This window comes from Hyalella azteca, unplaced genomic scaffold, assembly GCF_000764305.2.
Source record: "Hyalella azteca isolate HAZT.00-mixed unplaced genomic scaffold, Hazt_2.0.2 contig6929, whole genome shotgun sequence".
Taxonomy (NCBI): Eukaryota; Metazoa; Arthropoda; class Malacostraca; order Amphipoda; family Hyalellidae; genus Hyalella; species Hyalella azteca.
Window position 1 is genome coordinate 206,134 of NW_025937069.1, and position 25,083 is coordinate 231,216.

The 25,083-nt window shown below is 39.1% G+C and overlaps 2 protein-coding genes across 3 annotated transcripts in view; both read right to left on the reverse strand.

Moving 5' to 3' along the window:
- Positions 1 to 6: 6 nt before the first annotated feature.
- LOC108671004 (flocculation protein FLO11-like) lies at positions 7 to 14,141 on the reverse strand. 2 transcript variants are annotated; one of them, XM_018158489.2, is made up of 11 exons: positions 13,840 to 14,141; positions 10,536 to 10,692; positions 10,099 to 10,161; positions 9,769 to 9,897; positions 9,208 to 9,369; positions 8,343 to 8,473; positions 6,686 to 6,751; positions 5,648 to 5,798; positions 4,801 to 5,211; positions 4,277 to 4,545; positions 7 to 4,065 (listed from the first exon to the last, which is right to left on the reverse strand). In XM_018158489.2, exons 2-11 carry the CDS (start codon positions 10,686 to 10,688, stop codon positions 3,024 to 3,026), a joined length of 2,577 nt encoding a protein of 858 aa, XP_018013978.1. In that variant the 5' UTR covers positions 10,689 to 10,692; positions 13,840 to 14,141; the 3' UTR covers positions 7 to 3,023. The 2 variants fall into 2 exon arrangements, with proteins under 2 accessions (XP_018013978.1, XP_047737014.1); XM_047881058.1 differs by lacking the exons at positions 6,686 to 6,751; positions 13,840 to 14,141 and having other exon boundaries at positions 10,536 to 10,814.
- A 1,755-nt stretch (positions 14,142 to 15,896) lies between these two features.
- Positions 15,897 to 25,083, reverse strand: part of LOC108671006 (cytochrome c1, heme protein, mitochondrial) — a 10,988-nt gene continuing 1,801 nt past the window's right edge. The window contains exons 2-7 of the mRNA XM_018158491.2: positions 21,376 to 21,420; positions 19,969 to 20,142; positions 19,689 to 19,802; positions 19,064 to 19,228; positions 17,884 to 18,012; positions 15,897 to 16,736 (exon numbers count right to left, since the gene is read on the reverse strand). Coding sequence (XP_018013980.1) covers positions 16,503 to 16,736; positions 17,884 to 18,012; positions 19,064 to 19,228; positions 19,689 to 19,802; positions 19,969 to 20,142; positions 21,376 to 21,414 — 855 coding nt within the window. The 5' untranslated portion in view covers positions 21,415 to 21,420 and the 3' untranslated portion in view covers positions 15,897 to 16,502. The remainder of the gene's footprint in view (positions 16,737 to 17,883; positions 18,013 to 19,063; positions 19,229 to 19,688; positions 19,803 to 19,968; positions 20,143 to 21,375; positions 21,421 to 25,083) is intronic.

Sequence of the window (25,083 nt, forward strand, 5' to 3'; positions counted from 1 at the left end):
AACGTCTTACTTCAATTCATTTTTACTGATAATAAAAAGTATACATGTATTTTTAACAATAGATGAACCCAATTGGAACTGCGATGCCGTAAGAAATAAGTGCCATATTTTTTTCCATATTGCAGTATCTAGTATTAAATAAGCTTGCTGCCACCATGAAGCGCATATAATGACTAGTATATCGGCCTAAATTGTTAGCGTAATGTATTGTTTTAAAAATAAGCACAGAAGTAACTAACAGATCTTAGGGAAAAAAAACTACCCTGACACCCTTCCAGAAATTCACAATTAACGACATCCCTTGAACGTAAGACTAGACATCCATGATGGACAGCGTACAATCATGGTTGAACTAGTATATAGTTCAACCATTGCGTATAATAGCCCGTACTATCTTCGGATGCTCGTCGACCAAGGCTGTATTTCGAATATGGCGTCAACTTTTTACACCTTCAGTAATTAACAATTATGAGAATTCACTCATGATATAAACGCTCTAAAAAATAGTAACAAGTTTGTAATGTTATCCTCTTCTACTAAAAGAAGCAGAGAAAACCAGACCAATGTATTGATAGTTTCTAAGATTTCATTCAAGTCCTGAGAACTGTCACGTCATATCTTCAACAGAATATCTGCAAGACAGTTTACAGTTTACAAATATTAACAAGTGCCAATGCGCAGAAAATACACCCAAACCAAAAGTTCGAATTTTTCTATTAATTGAAAACACTGCATGAGATCCACTCTTTTGAACATCCAAGTACTTACCAGCGTTGGTTTTTACATCCACGATCTCAGTAACATAGTTTGAATATCCAGGTTCTTAGTAACATATTTTTTATATCCAGGTTCTTAGTAACGTAGTTTCGATATCCAAGTTCTTAGCAACGTTCTGGATATCCAGGTTCTTAGTAACGTTGTTTTGAACATGCAATTTCTTAGTAACGTTAGTTCAGACGTTAACGTTCATAGAATCGTTTGTTTGTTGGACAGCGTAGGTCATCGATGGTCACATGAAAATAACGGCTTAAGCGCTTCAATGGCCCTACACAGCAGAGAATGAGTCGTTTACTTCGAAGGTAAGGCGTTATCTATCCAATATTCAGTAACAGGCCTTTGGAAGCAAGTACGGGATGTGACCTAAAGCAATGTAACAAAATTTATAAGAAAATCAAGAAATTACGGAACCTGGAACGGTGTAATAGAGCTAATGAATAAAAATCCATTACATTGAGGTAGCAAATGATGGCTAAGATGGTTTATACTTTATATAAACGTAAAATGGCAGAGCCTAAAACCTATTTGTATTATGCGCAAACTAGCCTTCGTCCAACAGTTGTGGACGCTTGTCGGTGTCAAATCTAGCATCGATCTATGTTACCAGCTTCATAAATGACAAAAATTTGGCACCAATAAGAAGCAATCCAACAAATACGAAATACATCAAATTAACCACGATTCCGAAGAACGTAAGAGAGCAACTCACGACTCAAGGGCAGTTCTGCCTGATTTACGTGCCTTGTTGTCCCTTCCATGTCGTCAACGTAAGTTGAAATTATCACATTAAATACTTTCATTAATTTCTAAATCCCTATTACCCAGAAAAAAGTTGAAAATTACACTCAGAGGTAAATAACATCCACTTTGGTGACGCCGGCACTAGAGCGAAAATAAAAAAAATTGTTTGGGATCGTATCCTTCATGCCAGGTAGCACATTAAATAACATAGCCGTCACATACTACGACATGAGTCAAGCTTATGCATCCCCTCCTCATACGAAGCTAATTAACAACGCTGACATGAGACGCTACACTGTAGACCAGACTAGATTTTCTATGGATATATCATCTTAGCAGTAAGATAATACACTCAACACAGCACGGACCAAACAACACACTGGATATACAATATAATCAAGACACGCTAATTCCTCTTAATTAAAATTGATGGCAATGGAATGTGTTTTACGTGACCTAAGTAACAACTCTGATAACAAAAAAGATTAGGTAAAAATTTTCAATTTCGTCTTAGACAAAAAATATAATTATTTGCACATGTCCTTTGAAGAAACCCAATTTAACCTCATACCAAGACTACTCGCAGCGACGGTGCAAGAGCAGAAGTAAGTGTAATGTGATGGTATGAAGACAGTGTTCTATAGTGACTATATTAACCGTTCAAGATTCTCGGCTATGGACTTGACGAGCGGCTGAAACGAGTGCATAAATTCAGCGAGCCTGCTCGCCACTTCCACCTGAAAATTCATTACCTCAAAAATAGGAAATTCAGCGGTTGCAATCAAGATGTTGTCTCGCATATGTCAATAGGACGCACATGAAAATAAACTAGCGCAGATAAATACTGACGATCGTTACCTGGAACATGTGATGATAACTAGTGCGTAAAGACTTCGTTTCATATAAGAAATCAAGAAATGAAATTAAGATATTAATTTTTCCATACCTACCATAATAATTGTAATATAATAAGAAGTAGCTTCGTCGCCTGACGCATCAATTGATTAATTTTAAATTAATTTCAAGACGAAACGCTTATCGGACAAGCGTTTTGTTCGCGAGAAAAAAAGCAGACCTAAACGCCCGGCAACATGCCAACACGTCATGCATTGGTCGCAAGGAAAAATATCAAAGTTTTCATAGCTTAAGGAACGAAACAATTAATAACAAGACCTGCTCAAATTACACGCTAACCTCGTAGATTACAAATTACTATAATACTTTCATGATAGTTGCCCTAGTTGAACATATAGTTAGCACGTGGATCGAAGCTTTTATTCAATGAACTAACTCTTGCTGCAAGGCTTGCAAATTAGGAGCTTCAATTTTCTATAACGTTTCTTGTTTCTTTGACCACTTTCGTACATAAATTTTAATCAGCTAAGTGCACATTAAATTTGGCAACTATCAGAATACCTACGAGATAAATTTCACAGAAATATTACCAAAATGACTAGGGAAAAATGACACACAACTGCAAGTGCCACTAAGGGGAGCTGTGCATTCTAGTCAGCCGCCTGGCTGGCTAAGTTCCTGGGAGGTGGAGGGGGCGGGTAGCTGGGGGGCGGCTGGGAGAAGGGGGACTCGACGGCATCTTGGAGGGGAGCATAGCCGGGAGTGGAGAGCTCCGGGGACCACGTCCCAGCCGAGTCTTTGGAGGCGCTCCGGCTGAGCCCGGCCTCCTGACGAGGGTCTCGTCTGCTCGAGTTCTCGCTGGAGCCGCTGCCCTCGCAGGAGTTACTGTTGCTGCTCCCCTCGCTGGATCCGTCCTCGGCAGGCGGGAGGATAACGGTCTCTGCTCTACCGCGGGCCTCAGCGCGGGACTTGACAGGTACGAAGCAAGCGGCGGCACTGCGGCCCGCAGGATGGTTACGAGTGGCTAAAGGGAGACTTGAGGGCCTCGTAGGGGACTTGGAGGGACTTCGGGAGTGCATGCCTGAGGAGCTGCTCGGAGAAGTGCCACAAGATGTTGGGTTTAACCTGCAGCCCAGCGACATTGCGTCTTTCGCTGTGCAGTTTCTGTCATGCTTTGAATCCTGGGAGACAATGGTTACTGCTGATTCCATTACTTTAGTTTCACTAGAAACGTTGCTTCTTTCTGGCCTGATTTGCAAATTCTCAGCGGCTGTGATCATCGTATCAATCTTTGAAAGCAAAGCCTCGGAAGAATATGGCGCTGACTCCTTCAGATCATGGCTAGTGCACGACGGCCGCGAAGACACAACTACTGCTGCTACATGTTCGCCCTCAGTACAACGAGAAGTGTTCGCACTAGGATCTGGTGCAGACATAGGAGCGGCACCAGCGACAGTCGATGATGTGACGGCAGGCGATGCGTCAGGTTTGTCAGCAGCAGCTGCTGAGCTGTCGGGATCAGCTGCGGAGCTGTCAGCAGCATCTGCAGTCTCGCAGCTCTCGCCCCCAATATTTGCTTCTTGCAGGGGCGTCAGGAAAGGCGTGGACGAGGACACAGCCAAGTTGCTGGCGTCAGGAAGGTCCTCCTCCAACATCAAGCCGGCGATGGCGTCGTCACTCAACATCTCAATGCTGCAAGCCGTAATAATATTACATTAAATGTTCTTGAAAAGATTTTAACGTCGGATAAAATACAAGAGGTTACAGTAGTTCATAAGTAGAGGGTACTATGACCTAATTTTTATTTGATTGGTTTACTGTTCGAAACACCAGGCAGAAATTCAACTATTAGAAACACCTGACGGGACACAAGGGAGGTAATATAAAGGAGATTAGAACTCACCTGGCGAGGCTCTCCGAGTCTGAGATCACGGCGTCGTCGACGAGGGAGAGCGCCACGCCTGACGCGTCCAGGGGCGGCGCCCCCACGAGCTGCCAGCCTGACAACTCCCCGCCCAGGCTGCTGCAGACGTGTGTGCACAGCTGCTGTGCCTGCTGCTGTGGTTGCGCAGGCTGTGACTGCTCAGGCTGCGGTAGCTGTTGCTCTGGTTGGTGTTGTGGATGGTTTTGTAGCTGTTGCTGGTTCCTTAACTCCGATAACGATGCTAGAGCCTGAACAGATGTACGAATAAATGAATTAAATAACACCATGTCGAATGTGATACACACGGCCCAGATTTCGATTCAATCAGAACTTTATGCAAAATGATTTAAGCAATGCTAAAAAAAATTGGAATAACAGTTCCAGGCATTATCTGAATAAATTTCTAACAGCACCACTAGCAATATATCAACGAAAATTCCATAAAAAGGATTTAATCTAACAAAAATCTCATCACAACTAAAAATCTCTGCAATAAGGCTCACCACTTGGGGTTCGACAGTCTGGTCACAACGTTCCTCTTCGCCGAATCTGAGGTCAGAAGATGTCTCGGTCGAACCAAGCTCATCAGCTGGGAAACTTTTCCCAACCGCTTCAAGTCCACAAACTGTTTTTTCTTGGCAGATATTTTTCTGAAAAGCCATTGAAGATGTAGAAACTGAGCCACCATCCTCAGTGGTTGCGGCAGTCAGGTTGATAGCCGAAGAGGAAGACGTAGATGTCTCTCTAGTATCGTGGGCATCAGTTGAGGTAACCGGCGCGTGGAGGGCGGCAGCGTCGTGCTTGTTGGTGACGCCCCTGGAGAGCAGTAAACTGCGCTCCCTGGAACAAGGGGAGGGAGACTCGGCGCCAACACCCACACCTCGTACGCCCAACACCTGCGCGCTCGCACGTCTCTGTAACACGTCAGTAATGATAAGGTCCCTAGCATGTGAAGCTACTGTACCTAACCTCCCATCTTCATTCGAAAGGAAGTTTATGTGTTACATAGCAAGCAGATCATGCATGATCTCGCTCTAATTACTGTTCTCTTCAACTTCGTACCTGCTCCGCCTTGTGTATCTGCTGCGAGATATCCACTCTTGATAAAGCCTGTCTCGCCCCACCTTGTGTATTTGTTCCGAGATATCCACTCTTAATAAAGCCTGTCTCGCCCCACCTGGTGTATTTGTTCCGAGATATCCACTCTTAATAAAGCCTGTCTCGCCCCACCTTGTGTATTTGTTCCGAGATGTTCACTCTTAATAAAGCCTGTCTCGCCCCACCTTGTGAATTTGTTCCGAGATATTCACTCTTAATAATTCACTCTCAATAAAGCCTGTCTCGCCCCACCTTGTGTATTTGTTCCGAGATGTTCTCGAGCATGGCCAGGGCGGAGGCGTACGTATCTTTGGCGTCGCTAACTTCTCGCTCGAGCTGCCGCACGCGCTGCTTCTGCCACTCCAGCTGCTGGTTCACTTGAGATTTGGCCTCAAAATATGGTCTGAAAAACAAGTGCATATGCTGGTAAAAATATTATCAACGCAGAGCAAATGATTAAATACCGCAGAGCAAATAAATAAATATAAGGCCGGGCAAATGTTTATAATTAATGTGTTTGTTGGGCTGGTTTTAAAAATGAAATGAGAAGATTCATAATGATTTCTATTGTACGAAGAATGTAAATATTCATTACTGGAGCCAAATTAAATATCAAATGTCACTAGCAATTTATACTGAAGCAAGCAAATGCGCAAAATATCAGTACATGAAAATGCAAAAAAAAACGTATCATCAGGAAGCACAAATATAAATTGCAGAAAATTTGGAACATAGAACGTATCTATAAATTCAATAAATAATACGTACAATAGGATGCACATGAATTAAAACACACTTCAAACGTCAATCCAAACAAAACCATTGGACTGTGCAAATCATTAATAAAAATTCATGCAAATGCACAAGTGTAGATACAGTCAACTTCTCACTGCGTGTAAAAAATTAATTTCTTCGGAAATAGCAAAGATGCACTCTGGCTCAGTCCAGCCACAATTGAATTAACATCGTCATTAATTTTATAACACATTTCGTGAAATTACGAGGCAAATCCACTGGATTACTTCGAGACTCCACAACAAAGAAGGCCTTGGAGCACTCGTCACGAGACTGACGAAGCAAGCAACCAAAATGTGATGCGCCAGTCAAGACGAGCGCACCATCGGTATGCTAACCGAACACGTTTTAATTTCATTGATGTTTTGTATTTTTATTGATAATGTGATTTTGATCATTTGGGTACGTTTCGTTCCCACGTAGGTACGCGAGTTACGTGTTAAGTACTTTGATGTTCATGAAAGGAACAGCATGACCGCAGGGAAATTTACTCACAAAAGGTGCAGTTGTTGCAGACGCACCAGACTACTGATTTGCAAGAGGCTGCGACGGGTGTTCAAACTAGGACAGGGGAAAGAAAAACGAAACACGTAATAAGAAGCAGCAACTCAACGTGAAAAACGGTGATTTGTCAGCGTCACATTTATGAGAAGAACTGGAGGCAGGCACAGAGTCATGTTTACTGGGAATCACTGAGAGGTTAAAACGACGAATGATAGAACTACTTTTTGACATGTAGGTCAATCCTGACACCTCTAAATAGCAAGACACTAAAACTAACAGAAAATTGGAACATATAGGCAACTGGAAGCTTGGTCTTAGACGTCTCCTTTTCAATTAATATAGGTACGATACTGAACATTGCTACGAGGTTGACCATACTGATATATCAGCCTGACACAGCACTGATAAAACAGGAACTGGTTAAGGGCATGCAGAACATTGAGTGTGTAAATTCGGGAACTCAAGTCATACGTACTTGCATTCAAAAATAGAACTCTTTCCAAATAATATGATCTAATATGAAGAATGTTTCCATGCGCTAGGAAAAATTACAATAAAAGAAAATAAGCTAATAAAAATAAGATTAAGATAATTATATGTAGACAAAGCAATTTTTTAATGGGGGCAAAAAAGCAATTTTTTTATTCGAAGCAATGTTTTTAATGAGACTTGCAAAGTAAAGCAAACAGGCGATAGCGTCGCATCAATTTCCTCAACTTCCCACGTAGTTTATTATGAACAAAAATTTCTTACTTATCTCCTATTCTGTCAGATTGTTATAGCCAATCGTGTACTCACCAGTTATCTGAAATTTTATAATAGCATGGGTAATAGCCTAAAACACAAACACACGCTGAAATTTATCAATACAGATTATTTAAACAAAATTTGTAGTGAAAGCGATATTCTCACTACCGCATGTCCACGATAGATAAACGATCATTGGACAGATTCAAACGATATTCAGTGAAGGTGCATCACAAAAAAATAAATAAGTAAACAAAATAAACAAAATATATGAAGGAAAATTTTTTTCTAAATTACGGTATAGGCTGAAATTCGATCATTATAAACGTGATTAAACTAAACAACACATTTCCATGAAGAAATATGAAATTTTCACTGCACACGTGACAAACAATGACAATAGCAAGCATGTTTACTTTAAAAACACTAACATACATAAAACTAAATGGAACATTAACTGGCCACCTCATTCACTAACCCAGAATCTCAAACGTGGCCATGTTCCTGAAGAGAAACATGCCCATTTTCAAGAAATAAAAAAAACATACAAATAAAGCTAAGGGAAAAAACTTCAACAAAGGAATAAATCTGATTTGCGCTTTAGGATGAGCTTGGACATAGTAAAAAAATATAACTCAGTACTCACTGCAGTGAGTGACAGAGAGCGCATTTTCTCGTCGACAAAAACGTGAAGTCACGGACGGACAGACGGACGGACGGACATGGCGAGCACAATAGCGCATTTTGTCCATAAATGAGAAAATGCGCTAAAAATTGATGATCAACAGATTTGTATTATAAAACTCATTGTAATCGTGAAGTGCAACAAAATCATGAAGTGCAACAAAAAATCAATTCAGAAAGAAGAGTTAGAATTCAGAAAGAAGAGTTAGTTTCATACCTCGAGCGAGCGATGGCACGCTTGAGCTGCACCTGGAGCTGCTGTACACGCGCCTCGGTTTCCTCATAGCGCAGCAGCGACTGTTGGTGCGCCAGCCCGCACTCGTGCTTAGACTTCTCAGCAGCATTCACCTGCAAACAAACACACATTAAACTTTGAAAGTCAATGGAAAATTGCTAAACCATATAACACAGGCTTGGACTTACTTGCAAAACTACAACATACATGACCCTTAGAAGTTAATACGCATTAGTTCATTTGATGCTTTGAATTAGTACGGTACACACATAAACAAACTAAAAAGATGTAATTTACCGTCAATGCCGATTAGGTAATGTTGCATAAGCACTCAATTCGCCGGCCTCCAATAGAAATGACTTTTTTTCATGAACAGAACTGAAATCTTCCTAGCATGATCAAAACAGCTTTGTAGGCTACATACATATGGTAATCGAACCTACAAATCCTAGTTCGGACCAGTATTATAAAGTAGTTTTTTAGAGATGAGTGGCGAGATAAGTGCAGTACCAGCTGAGAGGTGACTTTTGCGTCATTGAAGGTAGGTTAATGCGAGTGCTTGCTTGCATTTTAACAAAAAGTTCGTAACAACAACAAAATAGGAACAGAAGATGAGGAACAAAAAACAGAAGACGAGATCAGCGATTGGCATCGCATCTCTTTGTTAGCAATAAAACAAATAATCTATTAGCCATATATGTTCCCAGATATTTATGTAAATAGAATAGCATATGAAAAGCTGAACTTCAGTTAAATCGAATAAACTATTACTATTAGCTAATGATAATTTTGAAAGTGTTGAAAAGTAAGGCTAGGGTTATTCACTGAAAACTATGCATGAATGTACTTTAGCCGAGGCATGATTGAGCATCTCTTGCCAAGTGTGGTCGAAGGCAGCACCAGACTGCATGAGTCCTTCTTCTGCCAAGAAGACCATCTCACGGGCAGCATTGTGTTCACTAACAGACCTCTCATACTGCACGCAGGCACACTGCATCTCTTGCATTGCCTGCAAACATTCAACTTTGAACAAAATTACTATCAAAGCCCTATTTAAAATTTCACATATGAAAAGATTAGGTAGCATAAAAGCCACAAAACAAGACAAAATAGATTGCTAACATATAAATTCATCTTGTTAATTTAGGACTGACCATTACCATTATACTGTGCAGTTCGTAAAAAAATGTAAGATGAAATCTGGTATTTTATTTTCCTAATTATCATCCCTCATCTCAAACTGAACCTATAGCTAGCAGCTTAATGGTGAACATATTGGAAGTCTATTCTGCAAACTACAACCATCTCATACTGGTACCCTATCACAAAAATTAATCAAATCATGGCCAATAAAAACAGTAAAAATGGAAAAAAAATCAATATTCAATGAGTTTTAGTCTTTTCTCACCTGCTTAGCTTTTATTCTGGCATCATAATAAGGGCGAGCTTGCTGCACACACTTGCCTAACTTCTTGCTTAGCAGGTCTATTCGCTGAGTGGAATCGGCCAGCAGCTGACGAAAGACCATCCGAGCTTCCTGTCAACATTAACAACAAGTTAGAGCATAAGTACAAGCAAAATCAGTAACAAATTTATTAAAGTAATGGATGGAGAGTATACATAAATGTTACAGCAAGTTATAGTTAGAGCACAGCAGAATGGATGTTGCAATTCATCAGTAAAAACAAACTGAACCACATCAATAAAATAAAACAGAAGATGATTTTTTTCAACTCACATCCAGCTCCACTTCCAATTTATTGATTGTGTCAGTTGAGCTATTGAGACGTTCCAACTCAACCTGAAAAAAATACAGTTTTAACTGTAACAAGATTCAATATAAGTGGTTTTATAACTTGAAGGAGACTGCATGAGTCCAGCAAATTATCAAAAACATTCAAGTTTACTCAAGATATTCATATATTCAGCATCATTAAATATTCAAAAATATTAGATTTGGAAATAACAGAAGACATAACTCGTACAAATGATAATATAATATTAAATACCGTACATATTGAATGCCAAAATTTATCTGATGCTTCAGTGATAATATAACAGATTTCTTTCCTAAGGACTCTAATTCAAAGTAAAACATACATGCCTGATATTATTCACAGAAATACTGAACAATTACTTTTCAAATCTCTTCAGAGTATGAAACAAATCACATACCTGGATGCGAGGATCAGGAGAGTCTTCGCTGATGGTGCGAGCAAGAGCTGCAGCATACGGTATAGCAGTGGGAGGACTGGTGTCTAAATTTACTGTAACAAGTCTGCTGCTCTCACATAAACTTTCTGCACTTGGTGGTGTTGCCAAAGACATTGTCCTAAAATTAAAGAAGACTTAGTCTAAAATATAATACAGAACTTTCAATCATGCATTTCTCCAAAAGGTGAAAAGATTCAAGTTAAATGATGGTCAAATGAAACTTAATTTGAATCAAATCAAATTAATTCCTTCAGAAAAACAAAAAAATTATGGACATAAATTCATGATAAAGGTATGCACAGTCAGGATTTTGCATAAGTTTCCAGATAGAGCATGTAAGGAAAACTTATAATGAATTGGCTATTGCTGCAAACTTCAAAAGCTAGCTCCATCCAAAAGGTCATACTTCTAAGTCTAGTCTACTGCACACAAGGTGTTGGTGTTCAATAGAAACGATTCATGCTATGAAGAAAACTGAACCATAATTTTCTAACAAGGATGAAATGGCTTCAAAGTTATTTTGAGATAACCATACTTTACAAATTGCAATTTAGACCCCCACATTCAAATAATTTTTGACAAGCAGCAAGGAAAGAACAGTATATATCTGATGTGTTGAGAAAAGTGGAGTTTGTGATGGAAATGTTGTGAGGCTCTGTCCCCATGTTGTGGTGGTTTCTTGATTAATGCACTGTGACTTGTATACCAAGTATATTCGACATCTACACATCATAAACTCTGCAAGTTAACCTGTTGTTCAAGTAAAAACTTTTAAGCTGAGCCAAAACACGGGTTCAAATTAACAACAATAATAGGTACATCTTCTGGTATCAAGATCATGAAGTAACATTCACTTTGTCCCACTGCTTTCATCTGACTTTGAGCTTATGATAGAAGTAGGAAAGCAGTAGGAAAATAGAATAGGAAGAAGTAGGAAAGTTTGAATAAAGTTCCTTCAAGCCTCTTCTGAAACAGTCACAAAAGCATTGCTTTTGTATCAGAAAGTCTGACTTTATATCTATTTCAACTTTTGTGCACTTCCATTGAAGAGTGCTATTTTGACATTGGTCTTGTTATGGGTAAAATGAAACAAAAAACGTTTAAAAACCACGTTTTCTTAACAGACGAAAAAGAAAAACATTTACTCTTACATAACATTTAAGTTATGTAAAATGTTACGTATGTAATGTTATGTAAGAGTAAATGTTTTTCTTTTTTGTCTGTTAAGAAAACGTGGTTTTTAAGTTTTTTTATTTGTTTTATTTCATTATTTTTATTTTTGTAAAAACCAGAAAAACGTGGTTTATAAAAATGATTTTTTATATGTATTTATTTATTTTCTACTTTTTAGTTTAGCAATTTTAGCAATTCAAATCAATTTCCAGGGTTGGCAAGTCTGGATGTTTGAGAAAAAAACTCGATTCCAAACCACGAATTTTTTTTTATTTTTTCTAAATTTTTTTTATTTATTATTTCTGATCATCAAATCTTGAATTGTTAGACAGCATAAGCATGCATGCCAAATTTCTAGTTTTTGGGATCTTCAGAAGTGCTCTAAATTAAGGTTTGAATTTTTGATGACAGACAGACAGACACGAAACAAAGCTAAGAATAACGTGGTAATAAGCATCAATTTTTGTCATCATTTTCGTCAGGATTTTTTAGAAAGTGTTGTGTGGATTTGTGAATGCAAGCATCTGGTCTTGTGTGCTGCCACAGCACAATTAAATTGTCTTCATCACTATTCCAATTCACTGTTGGAGTTGTAAGGTTGATAACATTCTTGCCTGAAAGCAGTGTCTTAAGTCTGGCAAAAATTCTCTCTTATTGCTATTTCTTTAATTGTCGAGTCCCTTTCCCTGTACTTGTTAAATTGATAGGATCAGTTGGTGAGGGGACCAGCTGGCAAGTTGTGGAGGTAATCTGAAGAATCATGGACCCTTGGACCCTGCAGGCTGCAGCTATGGGCTTGAGGCTGCAGTTGTTTATTTAAATAAATTAGGGTGGCATTCTAAATGCCTACCAAATGACCATGTGTCTATGTGATTGAGAAGCGTTGGGTTCAACAAAAATAGGAGCTTGTGCGGCGTGCGCTCCAATACAAGCAGGCTGGCAGCAGCAGCATCATGCTGGTTCAACCAGCAGCCTCAGGAGTGCAACCAGCCTGGTTGCACTCCTATTGTAGCAGCCAGTGGCATAGTGGCAAAGCAGAGAGTTTTTAGACTCTCCCTCAAGTTCATTTTTGAGTCCTATAAGTAGACCAGTAAAGTATCCTGGATACCTGCCTTATCATACATAAGAAATTGGTTTAAATCTTAAGTAAATGGGGAAATTAAAAAAACGGATTCTAAAAAATCTCTGGTTTGTCACTATGGCCCAGCGGGACAGGCACGGCCACGTTGTATCTGCTGCTGCTGACCTGCTTGTATTGGAGCACATGACCATCATGCTCCCCTGAGTCCCCCCCAGCTCCTGGAGTGAGTAGTGCTGAGCGCTCCGGGCCCGGCCATCCTGGTGGATCTAAATGACCAACCGTTTTCTAGAATTTGCCAACGTTTCCTAGATAAGCATATCCTTCACTGCAGAAATTGCTACATTGTCTGCATTTGAGCAGTTACTATGCAGGATATTCCCTGATTTCTCTCCACATATCAGCAGGGTTGATCATAACTATTTTTTTGGTAAATAATATCTACCACAAGGAGGCTGATCAAGGAATGTCAAGTTACTCAAGTATACCATTCAACTGATTCAAGGGAGAATAAAAATTAGGCTACAACCCGTTTATATCTCAAAGAAAGTGTAAAAGTTGCAGACTTGATGAACAATAATATTCAAAGTTTCTTAAAATTTCCTTTCATTATAACTAACTCTATTAATACAAATTTACATATTTCTTTGTTTCTGGTTGCCATTTATAAATAAATAGCTGGGTAAACATGGAAAAATCCATATTGCCATCTCATTTTCGAGTGGACTAAAGTCTATGCTAATTTGTGAAGAAACTCACAGTCATAAGGAAGAGCTAAGCCTGTTCAAAGCCTCGCGGTTCTCTATCTGATCCTTAAGCAGAGCAAAATTGAAGCAGTGAGTTGCTCGTTCGGGACCGCAAGGAGCTGTGAATATTCTGCGATATTAAGAATCGGCGACAGGCCTACGGCCTTAAAAACGCTGAAACCGCTATGTAATGTTATGTATTCACTTAGGGTCAGCCTGTCAGGTCGTCAGGGCCGTCAGGTCAGGCGACTCAACGCCCACGACTCACGCAACTGATGCTGTCGCTGTGAAGTTGTGAACTGCGAAGAATGTAAGAGAAAATAAATTGATGATAGATAAGTAATTTATCTATCAAAACTCAATCTTCAAATCATTCATGTTGTTGTTTATTTGTTTATTGAGGATGTGGGGTTGTCCCCCATGTCCCTCACGGCTCAAATTTTCACTAAGTCTTTACTTTTTATTTAATTTTATGGGAGTACTAGAGAGTAGAGACTGCACCATGAGGTAAGTACTAAATAAGGTTTAATTTGTGCTAACCACTCTGAAAATCTCTGGAAAGAAAAGAAACACACATGAGACAGGAGTCAGTGGTGGGAATTCTCCTACAGACATTTCCTCCACTGATGGTCCATCAGAGAATGACAAGTCCGGCAATGGCAACTCATCATCAAGAGCATCATCAAAAATTTCAGCTACAACACCAGCACCATTTTGATTCCACCCTTCAGAATTGCATAGGCCTGCTCTATTTCCAGAGGAGACACCCTCCATTGTTATTATGTTTGTTTATTGTGGCCCTATGGGCCACCATAGTGACAAAGCACAGATTTTTTAGAATCAGTTCATTTTTAATTTCCTCATTTACTTCAGATTTATACCAATTTCTTATGTATAATAATGCTCGTATCCAGGATACTTTACTGGTCTACTTATAGGACTCAAAAATGAACTTGAGGGAGAGTCTAAAAAACTCTCATTTAAACCAATTTCTTAAGTATGATAATGCTGGTATCCAGGATACTTTACTGGTCTACTTATAGGACTCAAAAATGAACTTGAGGGAGAGTCTAAAAAACTCTCTGCTTTGCCACTATGCATGATACTTTACTGGTCTACTTATAGGACTCAAAAATGAACTTGAGGGAGAGTCTAAAAAACTCTCTGCTTTGCCACTATGTGGGCCACAAAAAAAAAAAACACAATAAAATAAAAATATATTTGAGAAAATGATGCTATACCAGATGGAATCCTAATGACCGTAATTTTTATCAAAATACTTACTATTTGCTTCTAGCAAAAACGAAAAGATAGTCGATTGTTCAATGCTCATACACACGTCCGTAGTCGACCGCAGCTCGAACCGGAATCCAAATCATTCATCTTACTGGTCCTCGGAATCGGATGACGAGTGCGTGCTGGTGGTATTACACTATTACAGACATAACATCATAAACGTGCGTTTGTTGTCGTTCTATAGAGTGCAGTCAGTAAGGTGTCAAATCCGAGCATAATAAAAATGGTCAGTGATCTCCACTACCCCGCAATTGATGAAATATGTTGACGTTTTCCGTAAAAAGAAATTAACAGCATGAATCATTTTCTCATTGAATAACTTGGTGTTTATGAATTTTTTTCTCATTTATACACATATTAAAACGCATATGAATAAAACGTCTGGCTAACAAAATAATAAAACATGCAGCCTTTTTTGAGCTTTTCAATAACCAAATAAAGCTAAAGTTACGTCGTATTTTTCAACGTCTCGGACAAAAACGCGGCCTTTCACCTACGCTCTTAACCATTACCAAATTTATAGAAACTAATCAAACCATGATAAATAATTATGACAAAACTGTCAATATATGGGTTTTGAGGGATTTTAAAACCTATTGCGATAAATAAATGACATTAGTATTGACATTGCGTACATTTTAATACAAAAAAAAACTTGAAGACGTGACAGTGTAGGTCATCCTGCGCATGGTACGTACCATGATCCTGCGATCATTTTTTATGTAAAAAATTGTGAAAATTTGATTTCCATTATTAGACAAGTTTCCTTCATTTCCATAAAGGAATTATCTTCAAATGTAGCATTTTTTATAGTATAACGAGCGATCTATGCAACAAACGCCTACAGTCCCTCACTGGGACTTAACTCCCTTGCTCTGGCACGAGTTGCCATTACATACAAGGCGGAGGCTTCTGCGAGAAAATGTTTGAAACTGCCAGCTGACTTTCAGGCAAATTCTTAACCAATCTAAGGCGTAACAAAAATTTAGCTTCGTCATTTTGCGCTGCGTAGGGTAATCAGAGTCAAAAGAGGGAGGCTCTGGTTTATCATTACTGTTCCACTGCAGAGTTCAACAGCGAACTGCAACATATTTCACTTAATAAATAATATAATAGAGTATGTACATTTCCCCAACACTGCCAAGCCTGCATTGGAATGGCATCGATTAAAAAAACAATCGTGTATGGCAGTGTCCTGATGCAATCACCACATTAGAGAGGCCGGACAAACAACCACTGCAGGACGTAGCTATCCCTCTAATACCAAGCTAGAAGTCAGCTCGAAGAAAAATGTGAACAAATTATATTCATTGATGTTAAAGGATTAACCAATTAGTGATGCATTTACACAATGGTTCATTTACTGAATCAGATGGCAATACGTACTTACAGAATGGGTCTCTTGTTATGAAATTTTAGCGCTCAGTTAACAAAATTTACAATAGTTAGCATATCCTTCTAACATACAAATTGCCACCGAAAAATTCAAGTGTAAATTACCCTCGCACAATAATTGAAATTTCAATCTTAGCTTCCTGGTAGGCCAAAAATTGCAACTATAATCAACACGCATCCCGGGTTTACATAATCTTTGCGCCATGCAAGACCATTAATATCCACTTAGTGCAGAGTTTCCTAAGAAGATTTTTTCTTGGGCACGTACATGACTTTCCTATTGATAAGAACAGTCCAAACGTGTCTGTTGTAGTAGGCGAGGGCAGCCGATATGAGGGCGAGCAGGGAGACGAGCTTGAGAGCCAACTTCTTCCTCTCGTCATGCCAGGGCTCGGCGGCGAAGCGCAGGAAGCAAGCCACATCCTTGGCGCACTGCGACTTGGTGGCGGGAGTGCCGTCGCTGTACTCCAGCACCTGCATGAGTCGTAATTTATTATTGAACACAATTCACTATACAGGAGCTAGTGAGCAATGGGTCAATACCGTTTTACATGGTTCACTATACAGGAGCTAGTGAGCAATGGGTCAATACCGTTTTACATGGTTCACTATACAGAAGCTGGTGAGGAATGGGTCAATACCGTTTTACATGGTTCACTATACGGGAGCTAGTGAGGAATGGGTCAATGCCGTTTTACATGGTTCACTATACAGGAGCTAGCGAGAAATGAGTCAATACTCTTTTACATATGGTTCACTATGGACGTGAGTTTGACTGGACTAGACTTCTTATTGAAAATCTGTACAAAATCTAACCTTGGTCTTGAATACATGGAAAAAGCGGGATAATTAGAATAAACTATATTATAAATTAAATAGGTTATGAATCGGCATAACTGTAAACCTAAACTAGTGTGGCGACGCGCCTCGAGTTGAGATGATAGAAGAAGAATTCTAAGTTTGAGGACGATTACCAAGGCAAATTACAGAATTCGAAGCAAAGGACCAACAACGTCACAGGCATCGAATGAACAATTCACTTAGTCCAAACTAAAGTTGTAAATGAACCGCTGTTAATAATGCCTGTATCTTAAGAGTCCATTTAATATTTATCTGTACCTTCAAATGACAAAAATAAATATAGAGAACAGTTTGAGCATAATAAATTTTCGCCTGAGATCACTAATCTGAAGTCAATCTCTATTCCCGTTTGATGAAAAATAAGCCGCCTAATCTTTGCAAACCGCGCCGGTTACTTTCAAAATTCAAGTTTCCACCAGCATTCCAGTCAACCCCGCCTAGATTTCAACTATTGAAACACGTAGATTGCTGAGAAATCAATGAATTGCCGACCAAATCTTCATCTGAACAATCAAAATGTTTTTCAAGGTGAAACAGAACACACGTGTGCCGACTATGTGGAATTTACTCAATTTCAGCAATGAGTCTTCAACTCAATTTAAATGCACAACTGGTGCGCTGGAATTTATTGAACAATTGGGATGATTGTGAATTTTTCCATGCAGCATAAAGTCACGTTTTCCCGGCCTAATAAAATACAGAAGTCTCCAAAGGTTGGTATAATATAACAATATATTAATATTAATGATGCGAGACTCACTTCGTTGTAGAGAGGAGGAGGCATGGCCAGAGCGCCTCCTCGGAAGTAGGGGTTGAAGTAGAGACCTTCGTCAACCTGGAAGCCCGCGGGTGGATCTTGGTACCCAGTTAGCAGGGCGAAGATGTAGTTCTGCTCACAAAATAACCGAGGAATTATTTTCAAATTTTCCTTAACATTCAGTTTGCTGACTTTAATTGTATGACCAAAAGTATCCTAACTGAAGAAACCAACATACACTAAGACGTCTAAACTAACAGGAGTTACAAACATACATTAACACTTTGACTCGGATTGCTTCATCTTGTACTATTATTTCACTTTTTGTACTGTTTTTAAACAGGGTTGCCAGACGGTCATTTTTTCCGGACAAATTCGGTGATTTAGTTTTTCTCAATTGCGTTGGCCGGCTAACATTTGTTATAGGGGTTCTTCCTAATTAAATTTTAAATACTGAAAAAGAAAAATGGAATTTTTATAGCGGAACCTACAAATAAACTAGAATATATTAAGTTATCGGCCTTTTTTGTTATCGGATTTGGCCGATTTTAGGCAACCTGAATTATGTACCACTACGTCCTGGAGAAATACATTTCGTGGTACACATATGTACCACTTCGGAGTCAACGTGTTAAGACGTCCAAACTAACAGGAGTTACAAACATACAGTAAGGCGTCTAAACTAACAGGAGTTACAAACGTACAGTAAGGCGTCTAAAATAACAGGAGTTACAAACATACAGTAAGGCGTCTAAACTAACAGGAGTTACAAACATACAGTAAGGCGTCTAAACTAACAGGAGTTACAAACATACAGTAAGGCGTATAAACTAACAGGAGTTACAAACATACAGTAAGACGTCTAAACTAACTGCCGTTACAAACATACAATAAGACGTCTAAACTAACAGGAGTTACAAACGTACAGTAAGGCGTCTAAACTAACAGGAGTTACAAACGTACAGTAAGGCGTATAAACTAACAGGAGTTATATACATAAACAGGAGTTACAAACATATACTAAGACGTCTAAACTAACAGGAGTTACAAACATACAGTAAGCGTCTAAACTAACTGCCGTTACAAGCATACAGTAAGACGTCCAAACTAACAGCCGTAACAAACACAGAAATTGTGTGAGTAATGCGGTGCTCTCTAAACCCAAACCGACGGAGGCCCTCACCTCGTATCCGTGCCTGGCAAAGGTAATGAGCCCGAGGTCGGGGGGAGCCTTGCCCCCATTGGCGTAGGCGGCCGCCTGCTCGTTGGGGTAAGGCTTGGGCAAATAATCGGCCGTCTTGCCAGGCCTGTTGTACATCTCGCCCTCGTCGTTAGGACCGTCCAGGTACTGCAGGCAACAACATGGAAATTAGGTAATGTTATTCACTTATCTCACACATAGCTAGACCTAGACGAGACGTTTTTGATATAAAATTCAATCAGAAGAACGCAAAAGTATTAGCAGGGTTCTGAAATGGTAATTTCAAAGCTTTCATGGAATACAAAATAACTAAAACAGAATAATTGTATTCCCAAAACTCTTGATGTAAACTTAATTCAAAAACATTGATTGTAGATGCTAAACAAACTTAAAACTTTGGGAAAATAGTGAGCATTACTGAAAAATAAATCTTGTAGGGTTCGTTTTCTAGCATTGCTTGTTTGGCATTGATATTGCTGAAAGGAGTTAACTTGTTACCTCAATATAACGTTTCAATGTATGAATGTTCGTTGCTAACCTTGCTGCTGTAATAAAAGTTGGTACATCAGTTATATCTGTAAGATTGAGAGGCGTAAGCGGTACTCACGGTGGCTCTCTTGGCCTCAGCCTTGGCCTCTTCTGGCGTCATGCAGACGTTCCTGAGCATGCGGTAGGCGACCGTAAAGCAACCATGGCACGCGGCACACACGTTCTTGTAGACCTGTGCACAACACGGCCATTATACAGCATCATTACATAGTGGTCTGTACAGTAGCATCAGTACAGAGTGCTCTGTACAGTAGCATCAGTACAGAGTGGTCCGTACAGTAGCATCACTCCTGACATCATAGGGACATTCTAAAGGTAGCTCTGGCAGCTGATGTTACCTCATAGCCCCGCCTGATGCTCTTGACATCATAAGAGTCAAGGAAGCCCTCATGGGGCCAGTGGAAGTGGGGCGCGTGTGCAAAGCGATCAGCATCGGCCGCTGACACAGCACGCTCCAAGGACAGCGCCAGGCCCGCCCCTCCTGCCCCAGCCAGACCCAGTAGCCCAAGTGCCTGCACAGATCATGCGGTCAGGGCTACCAGGCTCAGGGTACAATTATGGTAAAGAACATGAGGGATGGATGTTATGGTCCAACAGAGTTATTAAACTTAGAAGAGGGAACACATCTGAGCGGAGTTGTGGTACAAATTGAGCTATGGTAGGAAAGAAATCTCAGTGAAGTTGTGGCAGAAAACACATTTGAGTGGAGGTGTGGCAGGAAACACATCTGAGTGAAGGTGTGGCAGAAAACACATCTTAGTGAAGTTGTGGCAGAAAACACATCTTAGTGAAGTTGTGGCAGAAAACACATCTGAGGGAAGGTGTGGCAGAAAACACATCTTAGTGAAGTTGTGGCAGAAAACACATCTGAGGGAAGGTGTGGCAGAAAACACATCTTAGTGAAGGTGTGGCAGAAAACACATCTGAGGGAAGGTGTGGCAGAAAACACATCTTAGTGAAGGTGTGGCAAAAAACACATCTGAGGGAGGGTGTGGCAAAAAACACATCTGAGTGAAGGTGTGACAAAAAACACATCTGAGTGAAGGTGTGACAAAAAACACATCAGAGTGAAGATGTGGCAGAAAACACATCTGAGTGAAGATGTGGCAAAAAACACATCTGAGTGAAGGTGAGGCAAAAAACACATCTGAGGGAAGGTGAGGCAAAAACACATCTGAGTGAAGGTGAGGCAAAAACACATCTGAGTGAAGGTGTGGCAGAAACATGTGAGTGAAAGTGTGGCAGAAACATGTGAGTGAAAGTGTGGCAGAAACATGTGAGTGAAAGTGTGGCAGAAACATGTGAGTGAAAGTGTGGCAGGAAACAGATTTAAATTAAATTGTGGAGAGAATAAATCTGAGCAAAGTTATGCACTGAATCAGTGAGTGAAGTGATGAGCAAAAATTTATGAATACTGGATTTGATTACATAGATAAAATGTTATCAAAGTAAAGGGCTTTAAGAAAGGAAGTTCAAGTTACAAATAGAGACAAAAAGACATAGGCTTTTTACTGTCCAAAATATAAAGCAATAAAAAAACTAATCAAAAATTGATGATGCAAAAAATAAATTACGGCTAATGATAAATAATTATCATTCTTAAATGAATGACTACCAGTGAAGAAAATTCAGGAGTTGCTGCACTGCATTTGAAGCAAGTAAATATCATATAGAAATAAAAATTATGCATAATAATACCCATCATTGATTTAGATGAAAGTCGATATGAGGCACACTTCACTTACCAGTCTCCGAGAGGAGGACAAATTTCTGAATGTGGACATCCTGGTCTGCAAAGAAAAAATAGTTAGGACAGCTGTAACATATATGTAGTTATCAATTTTTCCAATTACCTTCAAATTCTGGAACTAATCAACAGGCTTTCAATCTACTTAGTTCATACATCTATAGGTATTTATTGATAAAGTTGATCAAACAAGAAGCTTGGAAGCAATTTTTAGGTTCAAAATGAATTCAACTATCCCACTAAGAACTTCTAGTTCAGAATGCTCAAGAAGATTATTGTAACTGCTGGTTGGTTATTTTAAATGTGTAATCTAATATTTAACCAATTTCATCTGAATAATTGCTTAAGTTGGTAATGACTTGCCTTCAACAATCATCTGAAGTTCTGAACTGATCTTTAAATGTATTGCAAGTTGATACCCTTGTATATACATGGTATTTTTTGTTTAATTTATCTCCCAATAGTGTATATCTATCAAGTATCAACTAAACAGGTGAATTAGCATCTATACTTAGTCAAATAGAATAATATAAAAGGTGAAATGGTCCACATACACAGGCTTTTTTGGTGTATGATGGAGAGCTTCTGCACTATTTTCCAGGTGGGATTGAAAAAATACACAATTAAACCTCAAGATTCTAAATTTAACAAAAACTTGTGATTCTAGAGCGTAAAAAATCAAAATTGTGCAGCAGAACTTCAATAAAATTATACAGCAGAACTTCACTAACCTTAAGCACAGAAAGTTATGGCTTAATTAAATGTAGATTCTGCACCTAGTGTGGAATTCTAGATGGGTATTAAATTAACCAATTTATATAGCATATTGGAATGGCCATCACATTACCAATCACAGTCTGGAGTGGATGACATCACAATCAATAACAGCCTGGAGATGAAAATGCATCTGCCCAAAAAAGACAGAAGATGCACTATCCTAGAATTCCACACAGTCTGGGCTATTTCCAAAATTGGCTTACATTTCATTATGATGGAACACACGACAACAAGATCCCTTTTTCAGAGCCAAAATATCAGCAGTTAAGATTGAGGATTTGTAACTAACAGTATTATATTGCTCTTATTCTTCAAGATTTTTGACAATAAATACCTTGCCAACAGTGCATCAGCAATGACCTTCAGAACTTTTTGCTAACTTTCTTTAATACCAAGTTCTCATTTCTGAACAGAAAAACCAAACACTACTGTCCATGGCACATGAGTCACATCAGTTGCCACTTGGAATTTTGGCAAAAACTGCACATACCTCATAATAAATTCAGTGAGGAATTCTAGAGGGATATTAAATTAACCAGTACACATAGCATATTAGAAAGCAGCACCTGAAAGCTAGGAAAGGCCAGGAACTCTCCACTTTCAGTCCATTATATTTATATACATATCCTATCCCTTTCCAGCTGTGATTGGTTTTGGTTGATGGAATTGTGATTTTAGAATTTAGCCCCTTTCAGCTTTCCAGCTGCAACAGGTTAATGAAATTGTAATGTTATCTGCTTTCTAGCTGTGATTGGTTGATGGGGATGTTTTGTTTGCTTTCCAGCTGTGATTGATTGTGCCCATAAGCTCCACCCCAAATATGGTACCTATATGTACTACACAAAAAAACTAACTACAGTACTGCCTGTACCAGTACTGGTTAACTTAATACTTAACTTAAACTTGATCAATGCAAACAAAGAGCCTGGACATTTTTCAAAAAATCCATTAAATGAAAAAAAAAATAAAAATATAATCCAACATGAGACATCCATACAATTCTATAACAAATCTGAGCCCTGAGGCACTATACAATTAAAACAGTTCTTCCACTTTTGATCCTCCTTTTCATTTATAGTCAGACTCAGTCCACTGTGCAGAGAGTGGATGAATATTGCAAGATCTTTGGCGACGCTTCAGTAGCCAAATTTTCGCCTTCAGAAGATCTTGCCGACACATTTAGATTGAAATTCTTGCATTTAATATATTTCTCAGTCTTTGGCCAACTATTTAGAAAAAAAGTAAGGTTTCCGGTGCATTGGATGGAATACGATGCAGCAAAGCTTGTCTGGAAATCAGTTGCGATGAGTTCCCGCAAAAAATGTAAACAACATTTTTTCGATTGCGTAGTTTCGGTCACATTAGAGCGGTCAGACTGCTTTATTACATGTTCAGTTGACACTTGCTGTACAATCGGACTGTTTTTAGGGTAAAATTAGTTATTTGGGGTAACACGTGCATGCAACCTTGTAACTAAGTTCGTGGCTTGTAAATAGTTTGTCATTACTCAGCATAAATGGCTTTTCATTAAAAATTACCCGGCAACGCATCTTCAAAATGGCCGGCGACGCTTTGGTCTTAAAAATCCATATATTGGCGACGCTGCATCCACCCTCTGCATAGTGGGACTCAGTCACCTGGTAGATCACTGTTCTAAGGAAAGCTTTCTACCTTGGGTAGAAAGTTTTTTATAAGTGAACTTCGGACTTCCATTCTCAGAATTTCAGCCTTCTGTCACGGCTGTCAGGAAAATTCCAATCCTGTCTAAGATGAGGTCCTCATCTTAGACAGGATTGGAATTTTTCTACTTGTTTCTGAAATCTTGCAGCTCCAGCGTGACAAATTTTTAACACATTTTAAATCTTGCTGCCCAATCATCATCGGCGGATCATGCAGTTTTATTAATTAGATAGGAGGTAATTCATCTGGCAGAAATATCGCAGTTCTAAAAATGGCGACAAAGCTCTAGTCACGGACTTAAAGGTAGATGTTTTTGATACTTGCCTCAGTCTCACCACTCATCATTAATTGTAGGCTAGCTGTAAAATACTAGACAGAACTATAATTTATATGGGTTGGTTAGTGATAACATGACATAGTGACAATTTTAATTCATTCATTAATTCATCAATTCATTTATTAATTCTCAATCCCACATGACAGTGAGTCAGTGACAATTTTAAGATATACCTAATTTGTTTTAGTGGCAATTTCAATTCATTCATTCATCAATTCATTCATTAGCCTAACCCACCCTAATTCCCAATTCCACATGACGTGACAATTTTATGATATCATTTGTACGAAAATTGTACCTACCCAAGAATTTCAGAAAATTCTGCATAATATTCCAGATTCAGATTAGCTTTACAGTTTTACTCTTATACCTAACTTACATGTTATTCTTATAGCCTAGGACTCATAAATCTTTTAAATGAGCTTGAGGAAGAGTCTAAATATTATTCTGCTTTGCCACTATTTGAAATAGATTAGGTATTTCTATTGGAAGCTGATAACTCAGGTGCTATTAGCAAGATTAGCAGCATAACTGGCTCTGGCAGTCTGGGCCATTCCAGGTCTCATACAATGGCAATAGTCGTTGTAATTTCAACGACTTTCGCTGAAGTTATCGACCAATTTTTTTACTTTACAACGACTTTCGAGCTAAAATAATAGGTCATTTATCTTTTTCAACGACTGCCAACTAATGGGACTCTTCCACAATAAACTTCTGACGACTGCCAACAAGCGACGTAGCGAGACCCGACAAGATACGACTGCGGTACTGACTAAAACCCGGACCCCAACAGCGCATTACGAGCGGCGGATGTAAAATGTTCAGCCCCGGGACAACGCAACCATCATATGTATTGAAGCTTGCAAAAATAATCGGACAGATTACGCCAGTGTTTTTTTCCACTTAGAAGCT

Coding starts and splice junctions, on each gene's coding strand:
- LOC108671004 (XM_018158489.2), bottom strand. CDS start 10,688: ATGTCTTTGGCAACACCACCAAGTGCAGAAAGTTTATGTGAGAGCAGC. Junction 9,898..10,098: donor AATTGGAAGTGGAGCTGGAT/GTGAGTTGAAAA, acceptor TAATGTTGACAG/GAAGCTCGGATGGTCTTTCG. Junction 8,474..9,207: donor TCAATCATGCCTCGGCTAAA/GTACATTCATGC, acceptor GTTTGTTTGCAG/GTGAATGCTGCTGAGAAGTC.